Consider the following 14583-nt stretch of genomic DNA (forward strand, 5'->3'; position numbering starts at 1 on the left):
GAGCTGTGTCAGCATCACCAACTTTAATTTTTTTGCAGTGTGGAAAGCTTTCAGCAATAAAATTAATCATAGAATGGTTTGGGTTGGAAGGAACCTTAAAAAGATCATCTAGTTCCAACCCCCCTGCCCTGGGCAGGGACACCTCCCACCAGACCAGGCTGCTCAAAGCCCCGTCCAGCCTGGCCTTGAACACCTCCAGGGATGGGGCAGCCACAGCTTCTCTGGGTGACCTGGGCCAGGGGCTCACCACCCTCACAGTAAAGATTTTCTTCCTAATATTTAATCTAAATCTCCCTTCTTTCAGTATAAAACCGTTACCCCTCGTCCTATCTCTCCACTTCCTGATCCAGAGTCCCTCCCCACCTTTCCTATAGTCCCTTTAGGTACTGGAAGGGGCTCTGAGGTCTCCCTGGAGCCTTCTCTTCTCCAGGCTGAACAACCCCAACACTCTCAGCCTGTCCCCGTAGGAGAGGGGCTCCAGCACCTTTAATTTTCCAGTGAAAGAAAAGAAATATTTTTTTAACAAATGTATCAGCTGGTACTATATAGAAATTCACCAAATTGTCAATGCACTGAATAGTTACGTTGTGTCATTACAGTAACTGCTAAAAGTTTCTACCTTTATGAACATTCTACTGTATTTTATTTTTAATTATAAACTCTGTTTCTTAGCATTCTAATCTGTTGCTCGCAGCTGAGAAATAAAATGCAACCGAGTTACCTAATAGCAAGATGGACTAAACTTAACAGAAATACTGCTCTATACTGCTCTATATTCTGTATTTCTGAGAAACCAAATTGGTGATGCTAATTACAAGAAATAAAATTTTTCTCAGGTTTTTTTCTGTAGTTGTGGGGGTTTCCCCGTTATCTGCAGCAGTGTACTATTTACTAACTTAAACCCATAACTCTTTTTGATTTCAAGCAGAGTTCCAGAATTTCAGAATTAAATCAGTTTTAGTTAACATAATAGTTCATGGGCAGTGCTATATGGGATACCAATCTGAAGATATAGAACTGTTTGAATTTCAAAGAATTTCTTTTCTGTTATGCTCGTGAAAAGCCAGAGACGTTACTGTAGAAGCTAGGTTAAGAAAATATTCCCATAACATAAGAATTATGGAAGCTTTCCGCCACTGTCACTTACTCAGCTTCGGTTTCCAATTTTATAGTTGTTTTTTTTCAGGGTGTTGGTTTTTTTGTTTGTTTGGGGTTTTTTTGCGTTGGGTTTTTTTTTTGGGGGGGGGGGCAATGTTAAAGTATTAAAGTCACTTGTAAAGATACGTCTCCAAAGCAGTGTAAAAATGGCAAACAAAAATTTCTTAAGAGATCCCCATGCTATAAGTGAGTGAAAATAAAGCGTCTTTCAAAGCGCAGAGCATATGGCATACTTAACTGCTGAATTTATAAATGTATATAAATTAATCAAAAGCTAAATTAATCATTAAACTTTGCTGGTGCTTGAGCCTTTATTGAAGAAGGTAGCAAACCTTCCCCGTCGTTGTCCTGCCCCCGAGATCCAGTGCCAAGCACACAAAGAGAAGGCAGTAGCCAAGTACTCCTGCTTTTACAGCACAAGAAAAACATTGGGGCGCAACGTTAATGTCCATTCTAGAGGCTTGATGTAAGAGAGACTGATAGAAGATCCCGGTCTTCTTTTATATAAACTAAAAACTTCTCTTCGGCTATATGCGAGAGGTGTGCTAGGGAACAGCCTTTGTTTCATTCATTATCTTTGGATGCAAACTGCACTAAATAGTACCAGCACTGCAGCTGGAGATGCACTGGACTGACAAAGGTAGAAGATAATTACATTAAACAAACCTACAGCATGTTAACAAATTATCAAGAGGGTTTTTTCCTCAGTCTAACTACTACATTAGTAATTCATAGTTAAGCCTTTCTTTCAAGCTGAACATAAGACTGCTAACTTAGCGGTATCTATTTTAGTGCAGTTTAAGTTATCTTTGCAAAATTACCAAAATTCTTTAGCACAACTATAACGTGTTTCCCAGTTTACTTCACTTATATGACAAAATGTTTGACAAAGTTATGCTGAATCTTGCAGTGCTTCTTAAAAAATATATGTTAATTTTACATGCTGAAATAAGCTACCTTGTTGCAGGTTTTCACACTATTACTGTTTCTCATGATCACTGGAAAATATAAGTAAAACTTATTTTTAGTTAACAAAAAAAAAAAATTGCATATCTTTGTAGTTTAAATATCTCAGACTGGTAAAAAGTCCAAAAGTTTTCCTTGGGTTTTTTATGTCACTGCATCATGAACTCAAAAATTGCAGCTAAAGGGCTATATCCCAATTTCACCCTAGTCTACATTTGAAGTTAGTGGAGCTGCAAAGGAGAATTATGTACTTTTTTATTAAATCTGTGGAAAATCAGTATTATCTACAAAAATTATTTACTTAATTGTAAGATATAAGAGGCAGGTTATGCATCAGGATAAGTTTCAAATAAGTGAACATTGACTCTCTTTATGTTGAATACATACCTTTGACTTTTGGGGAGGAAATGTTTCAGCCTGCAGACTGAGAACAGCAAGTATTTATAAATTCCCTTTAGTGGTTACTAATTAGTCCCTGAAATAGTTCAATGCTGTTATTCAATTATCAGATTCAAATAATCAGTGAAGGGTAAAAATTATTTCTCTTGGAACCATTCACCATCAAATGATTTATTTTGTAATTATATGAGTGTCCATGGTTTCAGCTCAAATTTCTGTCAGGGAATTTGTATAATTAAACTTGTCATGGCAGCATTTATGGATTCTGTCAAACCCAGAGCAAAACCAAGAACTCTTACCGATTGCCAAGAGGTGTGTGACTGTGGCAGGTGTGACCACGGGTCACATAGCGTAACAGGCAAGTTAATCGGTGAAGCCTTAAATGAAGAAATTGAGAATTTTTCTGTTCTTTTGTGATTCAAAGAGTAAAGGAATCAGTTTAAATAAGATAATGTATCCTTACAAAGGCCGATAGATAATTTCACTCTGATACCTCGGTATTAAAGCTCAGCGTACAAAGGGAGTATATCCCATCTGCTCCTAGTAGGTAGTCCTCTCTAGTCATTAGAATGATCTTCCTAAAATTACAGCCCAGCAAGAGCAATCAGTTTTATGTATCCAGAACTGCCCATCTGCATGTTCTTTGAAGGAACACAATACATCAGTGGAAGTGCTCGTTCCTCAGGAAAATCATTCTCATCTTCAGTTTACATATGCTGCACTGTAGTTAATCAAGCAAACATTATTGATGTTTCTGGCACCATTTCATGATCTAGTATTTAACAAATTTTTCTGGAACCTAAATACATATGGCTGAAGAGACGTGGAAAGGTGGAAGGGATTTAAGCTTCAGATAAATCAAATCATTTATCTCTAATGATTGGGAAAAAATTCAGTGTTTTCTTTAGTAATCTTCCATCTTAAGTTACCCTAACTTAATATGGGTTTCCAGCACAGATTTTTAAGATAATTTATGGTAAATAAAAATCCATGAAAAGAGGGAAATACAGATTTGTATTTCAAGGAAATTGCTAAGTGAGGGAATAAAACTATAAACTTCCAGAACATGTATCATTAATAAAATGAGGGATTATTTTCTTGAATGTGCATTTAATTCTGTGTAATCCAGTCCTGGACTCGCTGAAGTCAGTAACAGACGTAGATCACTTTCATTGGCAGTAGGACTGAACCTTGGCTATGAGAGGCGTTCTGAAGGTGGTATTTCAGTGTCTTATTGAACCTTGCAGTATATACTGCCTTACATCCAGTGTGGTAGCACATGGCGAGGAGCACCATGAGGAGAGGAAGATGAGGCCCCTCTCATCCTTTCTTCCTTGAGAGTAAGAACATTGAGGCAAACACCAGATGTGCTTCTGCATTGGTTTTCTTTCCATGTGTTTGGACTTGCTGTTTGGTTTTGAGGTGGAGTATGAGTGAACATCATACACTTGATTCATGGGGTATTTTGCAGAGACATTGTTAGAAGCATGAATATAAGATTAACAAACTAAACCCCAAAATTTTTAGATGATACTGAAATGGTACTGAATATGATATTCAATATTACCAGAGGTGAGCAAAGTGGTCTCAGCAGAAGTTATTACTTCCATGTTTAAGTTGAAGATGCGATGTGAAAATATGGAATATTAATTAATTCAATGCAAAACATCATCGTGGTGGACTTTTTGCTTACTTTTGGTTTACAGTTTTAATAAATTTTATTGAAATTATGATTATCATGTAACGCACAGGTTTGGGAAGTTACCAGCATTCTACATTTGGGCCGACATTTTGAAAAGTGTAATCTTGTCTCCCTCTACTCCTTTTTTGACCTTCTATTTTTCACTACTTAAGATGTAAGAATGTTTATGGTATACTCAGTATAGTTGCCAGGAAGAGCAGCTGCTTTTCAGAATCCTTGCAAATTTAGAATTAGGCAGCAGAGATTAAACAGCCATTTTGAAATGTTAAGGTTATGTAAAACTGTATTTTGTGATGATGAGGGGAAATCACTGTTGCCTTTTTTCCTAAATTTAGGATGACAACAATGAATTTGTCCAGGGTACTGACAACCCTGAGATCAGCCGTAGCCAGCAAGGAACATCTGATTCAGCAGTTTTTAAAGAGATCCCATTAAACAGGATGTCATGGAAAAATGAATATTGGAAGAAAAAGGAACACAGCAAGCATAACCACGAAGAGACCGTCTTATCAAAACCACAGAGTTCCACTGAGAGAAAACCAGATTCTGTTAGCTCTCAGAGAAGCTTAAAGCCTACCCTTTCTCTTTCTCCAACTGGAAGTAAATCTGAATTCTTTAAAGTAATTCCAAATGAATCTGAAAAAAATGAAAGACGTGAAGGAGTTTCTGATAAATTAAAACGATCCATCAGTAAAAAGTCTCTTAAGAAAATCTCAAGAGAAAATCCACGTCTGACAACACAGACTTGTGTAAGTGATTTTTACTTTGAAATTCAATTATTAGATTGTGTAGAGAAGCTATATTAGATTGTACCCATTTGCATTAATTGAGAAATAATAAGTCTTTCATCCAAATATATTCTGGTTTCATCATAACAGTATTTACTGAGCTCAGTCTGTTGAAAGTTGATTTCATAGGTTTTTGTGGCACATAAAATAGTACACTAAATAAAACAGAAATCACAGAGGTTTATAGATAAAAAGAGGTGTCATTGAGCAACTTACGTTTTGGAAATACATGAGTTAGAAAGTAGTTTTGGGCTGAAAGATTACAAAGAAAAATTGTCAGACTTTGAATTGATATATTAATGAGTGACAATAGAAAGAGTGTTAATCTAGGTACTTCATAGACTCTCTGCGACAGCCCTGAAAAATAATAAATGATGCGATTGAGGGCCAGCAGTAAGGCTGTGTCATAGGCTAAATTGCCAGGCCAGTAAAGGAATTGTTACATTCACTGAAGTGTTGTTTTATTCCTAGTTTTTTGCTCCTGGATTCTTCTTATGGAAACACGCAGTAATTTGAAGAACAAGTTTGTCGTGAGCTAATTGTATTCTTAAATATTTCCAAATAGGTAATTCTTGTCTTTTAAGCTCGTAATGATGTGCTTTGAATCATGCTTTGAATCAGCAACTGGAGCTAAAGAATCAAGTGTATTCTGTAAATCACAAACAAGGCCATATGTTACTGTTCCATGCTTATGCGTAGAATTCTTTTGGGCTTAGAATTATTGCAGATCCACATCTTTTAACGTGTGACCTCTTCTCTAAATGTATTACGTGCCAATTATATTTATTCCTGGACATCTCAGGATGGAACAGGCCAAACTTCTTCCTTAGGCTTCAGAGATCTTTTTTTCAGATGTCAGCTAATACCCTATGAGTCCAAAGGCTCGCGTAGTCAGCATCTTCTGTCCATCAGTGATCAGTCGTAGGTGGCTAGGGAAAAAAAACCATGCAAGGACAGAGCAGGCATCCAGCGATACCTCACCAGCATGCCCCGCAAAGTTCCTTCCAGTAGTCCATAGTTTAGCAATTTCTTCAGTGAGAGGTGTTGTCTTTGCCATAAATAACTGGTGGTAGAATTTTTTTCCACAGATTTGTGTAGTTGCTTTTCGCGTCTATATGGCCTTTGGCTTGTGACGGTGAATTTCAGAATTTAACTGCTATTTATGGGGAAAAAATAACGCATCTCTTTTTATTTCTTTTGAATGCACTATCTCGTTCCTGGTGTTTTCTCTTTCTTGTGTTTTTTATAAGAAAAAATGAATAAACTTTTCTTTTTAATTATTATTCTTATCTGTGCCACTTACTATTTGATGGCTGTATATTGTATTCCCTGTAATTCTCTCTTCTACAGGTCAAGGAGTTTTATGGTATTTAGTCCCAGGATTACCGTTTTGTGAATTATTTTTGTCATTTTTACCCAAGGATGTTGAATCTAGCTACTGCATGATCATTAATGTAAGAGTGGGGTTTGGATAGTAGTATCTTGAACCAGGTATTGCACACTGCTGGGGACCAAAAGAATACACACTTCTGTTTTTTGTGGCTCTGTGAAGCAATTATGTCTTCTTTGGAAAACTTTACCTACAGTAATGCCTACAACATGATATATATCTCGTTTGCACAAAGGAAATGAACGTCTTCCATGGTTATTGTGTTTTCTGTCCTTGTAGCTTGTCTCATCAGCTATAGGATACCGTGGTCACCATTCCAGTCTGGGAGGTGTGCTGCCATTCTGCTATGGGAATTTTAGTCTGTAGCAATTCTGTTACTTGTTGATACAGGTAATTTTAGTTATCTGATTTGACAGGACCTGTAAAAGGGGAAGCAGGAGTGACTACGTCCATGGGACAAAGCTGTTACTGCTGGTGCAGGGTCATCGTGCCAGAACAGTTCTACCTACTTGCTTTTGGCTGCTGAGGATGAACTACACTGCAGCTAATTGTGGATATAGAAATCCGGGCATTGACCTAGGAAGAACAATCCAAGCTGGGCATCAGATTAAAGAATAGTATCTAGGAAAGCATATATTCAGCTTTTCTGTGTATCTTTCGTAGGGAAGTGCACATACTGCCGTGCCACTGATGCTTCAGTGCTTTTTTGTGAAATGAGTCTCTTTTAGTACCGGTGTAGGGGTTGGGTTTTATGTATCTCACAATCCTGTGAGATAGTCTCTCTGACTGAGGGCTCTGGAAATCCCTTCCTGTATTCTGCAAATAGCTTATTGGATTGTGTAAAGGCTGAGCACTTTTCCTGATAAAAACAAAACATCCTTTTCCATGAAGGGTGTGGAGACCGGTTTCCTTTGGGAAGGAAGCAGACCAGGGGGAAGCAAGAGGAATGAAATACAATAATGCAGGTGAAAATCAGAAGCAGTGCTGAGACCTTACGGTGATGAAAAACATCACTGGTCTGGTGATCTTAAAGACAATAAAAAGAAAAAAATATTTTAAAAAGCAGAGAAAATCCTACCAATAGCAGCATATCTTCTATGTATTTATCTGGAAAAGACATTAGAATTGCCACCTAGTAATGTAGAAAATGTGGAAAAATTAAATGCATGTGTTCTTTTGTATTTGGGAAGATAATGTTTCTGTGATTTTTAGTGATAGGAAAACCCCAGTTGATACTGATAATCTGATTCTCTGTTTCTTAGATGTGTTAATATCCATGTATCTGTCTGTAAGTGTAGAATAAAATTTGTTTGCATTTTACATGCCTTTCCCTTCCTAGTTCTATCTATAGGGATTTACTTTTTTCTAGTTTCTGGTAACTATTCTCATTTTTGTAATTAAATGTATTGCTCCCTTACTTGTTGATTCTTTTCAGTTTTGGAAATTTTTTCCACTTAAAATTCAACTAAGTGTATTACTAATCATAACTGTGATCTGTTTGTCCATAACAAATGAAATATATTGATTACTTTCCTAAAAGGTGTTCTTGGTGTCTTAATGCAGTGATCAGCTTTGTCCTGTAGAACGTAACTAAATATAGACTACCCAGGTGGATTTCAATTCAGTTTTTAAAGTGTTAGATGTATTTTACAACTCTTTTGTGATATGTTGTTTTAAAAGCTGAAGGAAAAGAGCTATCACTTTGATTCTGCTCAATACATAGTGGATTACTAAATTAGACGTCAGGGTTATTACCATACCATTACTACCACTTGTAGCTGTAAATGTATGGCACGTGTAATTTCTTGCTTGTAAGTATTTCTTGCAATGACAAAGCCTATTATCAATGTATAGAAACTCAGGAGGTACAGACTTTGTTTTATTGCTACAAAATATAACATGAAAGTATATGGCAGATCTAGCTTTCATACTTGAATTCATAAAGTAATAAAATTTTCCTATCCAGAGGCCTTTCCTTCATTTTGTACCAGGCCACGGTCAAAATTTGAAGCCAAATTTGTGTGCCACTGACTGCCTTTTAAAACAGTGGTTGTTCATATTAGAGAGTATGTTCACCTAGCACTTATAGAATAGAAACAAATACGTATTTTTAATTAATTTTTATTAAGAATATTGTCAATAATTTTAAAATTAATACAGTAAGCTATTTGTGTGTATGTACATACGTATGTAAAGGGTTTTTTTTATCTGCTGGAGCAGTTTTGCAGGAAGAAACTAGTATTTTCAGTCCCCATAAGATTCAAGAAAAGAAGTGCTGGCATATTAACTACACTGAGACAACACTGGAGTTTTTTTTGTTATCTGTGAGCACGTAATTATTTTATTTGCAATTTGAAACACTGTTCATTGTTTTAAGAATTATATATGAAAGGATAGTTTTACATGAAAAGTTACTAGCTTGAGAGTTTACAGAGTAGTCTCTTCTAATCTGCTTGTATGGAGGACTGGTAAAGAAAAAAAATGCTTAACCAACTCTTCCTGCAATTGATTTGCTAACTACTTAATATACTTTAAGGACCTGGTTGCTTGCAGTGTTTTATTCATGTTTTAATAGAGTTCTCTATTATTAACTTCAAATATTTTTAATTAAGAAAGAAGTAGAGCCCTCTGGGTAATATTGCAAGCATGTAGATAGCTGGTAATTAAAGTTTTCCACACGTATAACTACATTCAAACAATTCTGAATTAATCATTTGATCGTACAAGAATGCAAATGTCATTATATATGAAAAAAATCCTTTAAACAACAGGTTTTGTCAATCTAGCAGAAGTTTTAAGTGCTTAATAAAAATACTTCATCATGAGGGGAGGATATGCAAAAAGACAAGCTAAGCTTTTAATTACTAAATGAAATATTAGTTTTAGACAAATGTACAAGTATTGCAAAATTACTTCTTACATCAAAAGTTTCTCCTAAATTACAAAGTGAACTTAATCTCAAATTCAGTTTTCAAATTCTCTCTTTGAAAATTGACTAAGACAATATAAAATTTGTGAAGAGGCTTTTTTTGTAGTAGTCTTCTGAAGCTACAGAATAAATAGTCCAAACTATTTCTCCTTTCTTGCAAGGAGTTTATTGTACAGGATGTTTAACACAGAAAATTGTCGTGACATCTATTCTCCTTTCTGATTATGGTATTTCTAGACTGAGACCATTACAAGAAAAGAAAACAGAATGACAAAATAAGGGGGGAAAAAAAAACAACAGATGTTTCAAATTGTTTCGTAAAAATTCCAAGAATCTATGCATCTTTCTTCATAGATGTAAAGGAAAACACAAGCAGGGTTGGGCAACGTTTTGCCTTTATTAAAAAGAGAATGAGAAAAATGTTCTATCAATGCTTAGTGCTTTTATTCCGCATAGTGCTAGTTCATGCTGTCATTTTAATGACTGCATGCCAATTGCGTCGTATATGAGGTAAGAAAGATAAGCTGAAGCTTCTCTTATAATGATCAAATAAATGCAGAAGGCTTCTATATAGGAAAATTAACAGGAAATCAGCATCTTCAGTAAGACCAATAGAAGTTATAGCAGCTGTAGGTCTGGTAGAATGTTAATACATCAGAGCAAAGCAGACTTTCCAGATGTAACGTAGCAAGCTTCGCATGAAGTGAACAAATAACTAACAGTAACTGAGCTAGTATCTCACATTCAGTAAGGGTCTAGAGAAAGCATCATGTTTTATTTTAGGATTAAAAATAGTAGTAATAACCACACTATTCAGGAATGAAGCCTGGACCTCAAAAGCCAGATATAAAAGGGGATGGCAGCTGTGCCAACAGCTTGTCTCATCCTATACCTTGTACAAAATGGGAGACTACATTTCTCTTTGCCACAAAGTAGCCTCTCAGTGCTTCAGGTAGTTCCATAGAAAAAATTTTGCAAAGATATTTGACTTAAGAATTTGAGATACATAGTAAAAAATAAAAAATGTTTGCAATAGTCTTCAGAATTAATTGTCTTTTTCACAAAGGTTTGCATACTTGCACGTGCAGCTGTTTCCGTGTGAGCACCCTTCAGTCATAAATCCTGTTTTATGAGATATCTTTACCACTGATGGTGAGCTTGCAGGCGCATTCCCTGTCAAAGGTGGTTTACTTACTTATTACAGTGCTAATTTTCTTTTTGACTGGTTATTTGCAATCATAGAATGGTTTAGGTTGGAAGGGACCTTAAAGATCATCTAGTTCCAACTCCACTGCCATGTCTTTAAGTGAATCTAATATCACGGTAATCAGAATGAAACGTCAAAAATACATGATAGAGTTGCTACTCCCAAAACGTAATGTTGGGCAGCAGTCTTTAATGAGTTGTACTTAATTTCTTAACTAGAATTAAAATAAGAAGTATTATTTTACATACTATTGAGATAACAACTGTTGATTTCCTTTATGGCAGCCATGAGGAAATAAAAATATGCTACAGGTTTTTATTCTAAAACTATTTTTGCGAATACATGGTAAAATATTCTAGAGCTTGAGCTGAAATCAAGGTTCTATTCATTGCATGATGCCATTAGATGTATTATTAAAAAGAAAAAGGAAGGGTTTCTCCATCTGTCCTTGATCCAAAATTGCCTTCCCCTGTGTGTTGTACTGCACATCCTATACTTGGAGTTCAGCACTGAACGAATCCGTGAGCATATCCCCAGTTAAAATTCCGCAGGGGAAATAAGTAACGTAGTATCCTTCATTATCTGGCTTTGCTCTGATCCCAAGGACAAAAAAAGCTGGCAGGAAAGGGGATCGGAGAGATTCCCAGAAAACAAAGTTGTATCATGGTATATGGAATTCCCTAAACCAGAAAAAAGTACTGTTTGTCACTGAAAATAAACTCCTTTTTCAGCAATGACATCATAGAATCTTTCTAGTGAAAGCGCGCACTTTGCATCTGAAATACTAAGCAATACACATGAAAATCTAGGATATATACATATCTTTTTGCGTGATGTCATGAAAATAAGGAAATCAATTTCCAATGTATAACATCTTTTGTGGGCTGTATACGTCATACCTCTGAGCTGAATAATTGAACCTATGTAATATTTTATCAATCACTTGAATATATACCTGAGTGTTTTTAAAATCAAGTGTCATATTTGTGTGGTAGTCTGAAGGTATTGAACTTTGCTGTTTCTCACACTAAGATAAAGCTGCAGTTCAAGTTTTCCTGTGTCTCAGGTGTGACCAATTCATATTATGTGAATGAAATGCTTTGTAATATGCTTTGCATATAATGAAATGCTTTTTAATTCCATTCAGAACCAAAACTAGAGGTCTCAAGTATCACACCTGTTCCTTAGTGGAAGAGCAATCCGTGTGGACTCTTTAAGAAAAAAGGAAAGTTTTTCTTTGAGGGGGAGTTCTTTAAACAAAGATGATGCCACAGCAGGTTGGGTGAACTGAATAAATCATATCATGAGGTTTTGTGAGGCATAAATACAAACTGCAAAATAGTTAATACATGGTTTTAGCTCTTGGCCTATGGATCAAGTTTGATATAACAATTACAGTTACATTGACAATTCAACCAATGAATATAAAGAAAAATGAAAATATGGTGATGTTTATTTTAAAAGGTATATGCTAGCAAGTTACCAAAACAACTTTTAAAATTTAGTGCTGATGTGTATCTTTCCACAGAGATTTTATGCTGTGCTTGACAAATAACTAAATGTTATGTTGATGGTGTTTATGATACTATGATAACTGTGTGATTGGGTTTATTTCAAGATTTGCATTTAATGCTTAAGCAATTTTAGCTGCTGGATTTTTGAACTTCTGAAAGCCTGCTTTTATCTTGTGTTTTTAATTGCAGTGGAACAGCAACTTTACCAAACACCCTGGATAAAAACTACAGTCCATAGCAGTGTTTGTGTTCTTCTTCCCTCCTGTAATTATGTGTAAATATGCTTGATCTTCATAGCTGAACAGAAATCTGTTAATAGTCTTTTCTGGTAAACGTTTTGTTTCTCTTTTAGTATTTGAGCTTCTTGAAAATTCCCGAAGAGATTCTCCGACGTATCTGTTTCATTCATATATTATGTTCCATGATCCTGTCTATGTTGTTGACTTTTCCATTTTATTTCACAGGAGTATGACTGGAAAAACTACCAGTCAAATAGACTGAGTTCATCTGAACTACAGATGCTGGCTAGCATGAAGAGACAACAAAATGAAGAGTTAAGGGATACTGGGGTTTCACATGGGCTGAGCGCGTCACAGATAGACAACTGCAACATTAGCATAAGTACAAGCAGTGATGATACAGCAACCTGGAACTCTTGTTTCCCACCAGTAAGTCTAAAACCACAGTATTTGCTCTATATAGTTTCTGTCAATTTTGAGACGCAGGAGTCTTGAATATTAAAGTTTCTTTGAGTAACTTTGAAATTTAAGGTATCATTTCCAAACATTTTTTTAGACCTTACCAAGTAAAACACGCAACCAAAACACATGCACTTCCAGCAGGTTCTGTGGTACCACAATGAACCAAGAGCTAATCTAATATATATATATATATATACATATATATATTCCCTCCTAGAAGCCCGAATAATCATGTAGGCTGTACAGCTTGTCACAGTAGTGGCTGACAACCTGCAGGTGTGTGATACAGTACTTAAAAATAGTTCCAAAATGAATGAAACCCAGATATACCAGTCAGCAACTGCATTACAATGTGAGTAATGGAAAATAATTGCTACTTACAGTGATAAAGTCTCATTACTGAAAAGCTAACTGTTTAAAGGACTGAAGCAGGAGAAGAGTAGCAAAAATTCTGAGCACTTAGTATGTGATCCTTCTATATTTTACACCTTATATCATTATTTGTCCTGGTACAAAGTGGTGCAAAATCACACGCAGCTGCCTATGTGATGGAGTACTATAATAAGATGCAGAGGAGTATTTGTTAGAGTCCACCGAAGAGTACTGAATGTATGAAATCACAGAATAACTTTTCAGTGACTATATAAAGGTACTTGCAGGAGCTGCTGTAAAACTAGATAACCTCATACTCCATTTATATCTCAGCAACATAGTTCTTATTTTGTTATAGGTGAAACAATATTAAACAGTGAATGTCTCTTAAGTAGAGCCAATGCTACTCTAAGAGGCAGATCCAGTGTTAGAAGAGCAAACACTGCTGTGTTGCGCCGATACAAACTATCGTAGGGTAAATGCTATAAAACATTAGGTGCAAATTACTCCAGGGATCCATAGGACCCAAATAGAGGGCCATAGTAGCAATCTTCCATAGTGAATGATCAACGCGCTGTTGGAAGTTTGTGGTACGCTGGTAAATGAAGGTTTCAAATGGGAAGAGATATATTGATAAATGGGTAATTGTACAAATAAGAATTTGGTTTACGGAGTAATATTTTGCATGATATCAGAGAAGCATAAGTTGGTTTTAACTATTTGAGATACATTTAGTTGATTTCATCATATTTCCATTGCATTTTCTCAGTACTCACTAAATAGACTCAAACATGGTGTAAGTCTGCAAGACTGGACAAATGGAACTCAATTGAGTAAAGGAGAATTGCAGTCTCATTAATTTTTGAGTAGTTTAATTATAAGGAAATTGATAAGAATATTGAGACATGTCAGGTTTGGTTAATACAAATTACATGACTAAAACAAAGTGAACTTTTAAAGTAAAATGTACTGCTCCAGTATTCAGTGAAGCACAATGTAATTGCAAAGACAGTTCTTTGATCTCACTGCCTTGATCAGCTTCTGTAGCTTCAGACTAATAGCATCACTCTAAAAAAGTGTTTAGATATAATAGGTTAGTCATTTAAAATGTAATTTAATATAGCTGTAGTTTTTAAAAATAGTCCTTTGTGGCAATCTTTCTCTACATAAATCAAGTGTAAAAGGCAACATATTTGTCTTTGAGAGAGAAGTTTTTCAAATTTCATTCAGTTGACTGAAGTGTTGGTGTGTTTTATATACACACCCTTGTCAGGTTTCTCCTCTGCATTTTGCACGATGGTTATTGAGGTTTTAAGATTTAATAGCAAGAACCCCATTTCAACAGGAGATAATTTAGAAAGCAAACATAATCTTTCTCAGATAAGGACTAACCACTTAGTCCCTCACTACAACAGAGAGAAGCTTCCACAGTCTTCTCTCGGCCTTTACACAAAGGG

The 14583-nt window shown here is 35.6% G+C and overlaps 1 protein-coding gene across 1 annotated transcript in view; it reads left to right on the forward strand.

The window, feature by feature from the left end:
- The window catches only part of CFAP20DC (CFAP20 domain containing), a 99880-nt gene that overhangs the window by 44449 nt on the left and 40848 nt on the right, over positions 1–14583 (forward strand). The window contains exons 13-14 of the mRNA XM_063348478.1: positions 4561–4974; positions 12518–12721. Coding sequence (XP_063204548.1) covers positions 4561–4974; positions 12518–12721 — 618 coding nt within the window. The remainder of the gene's footprint in view (positions 1–4560; positions 4975–12517; positions 12722–14583) is intronic.

The sequence above is a fragment of the Chroicocephalus ridibundus genome, chromosome 10 (genome assembly GCF_963924245.1).
Source record: "Chroicocephalus ridibundus chromosome 10, bChrRid1.1, whole genome shotgun sequence".
Taxonomy (NCBI): domain Eukaryota; kingdom Metazoa; phylum Chordata; class Aves; order Charadriiformes; family Laridae; genus Chroicocephalus; species Chroicocephalus ridibundus.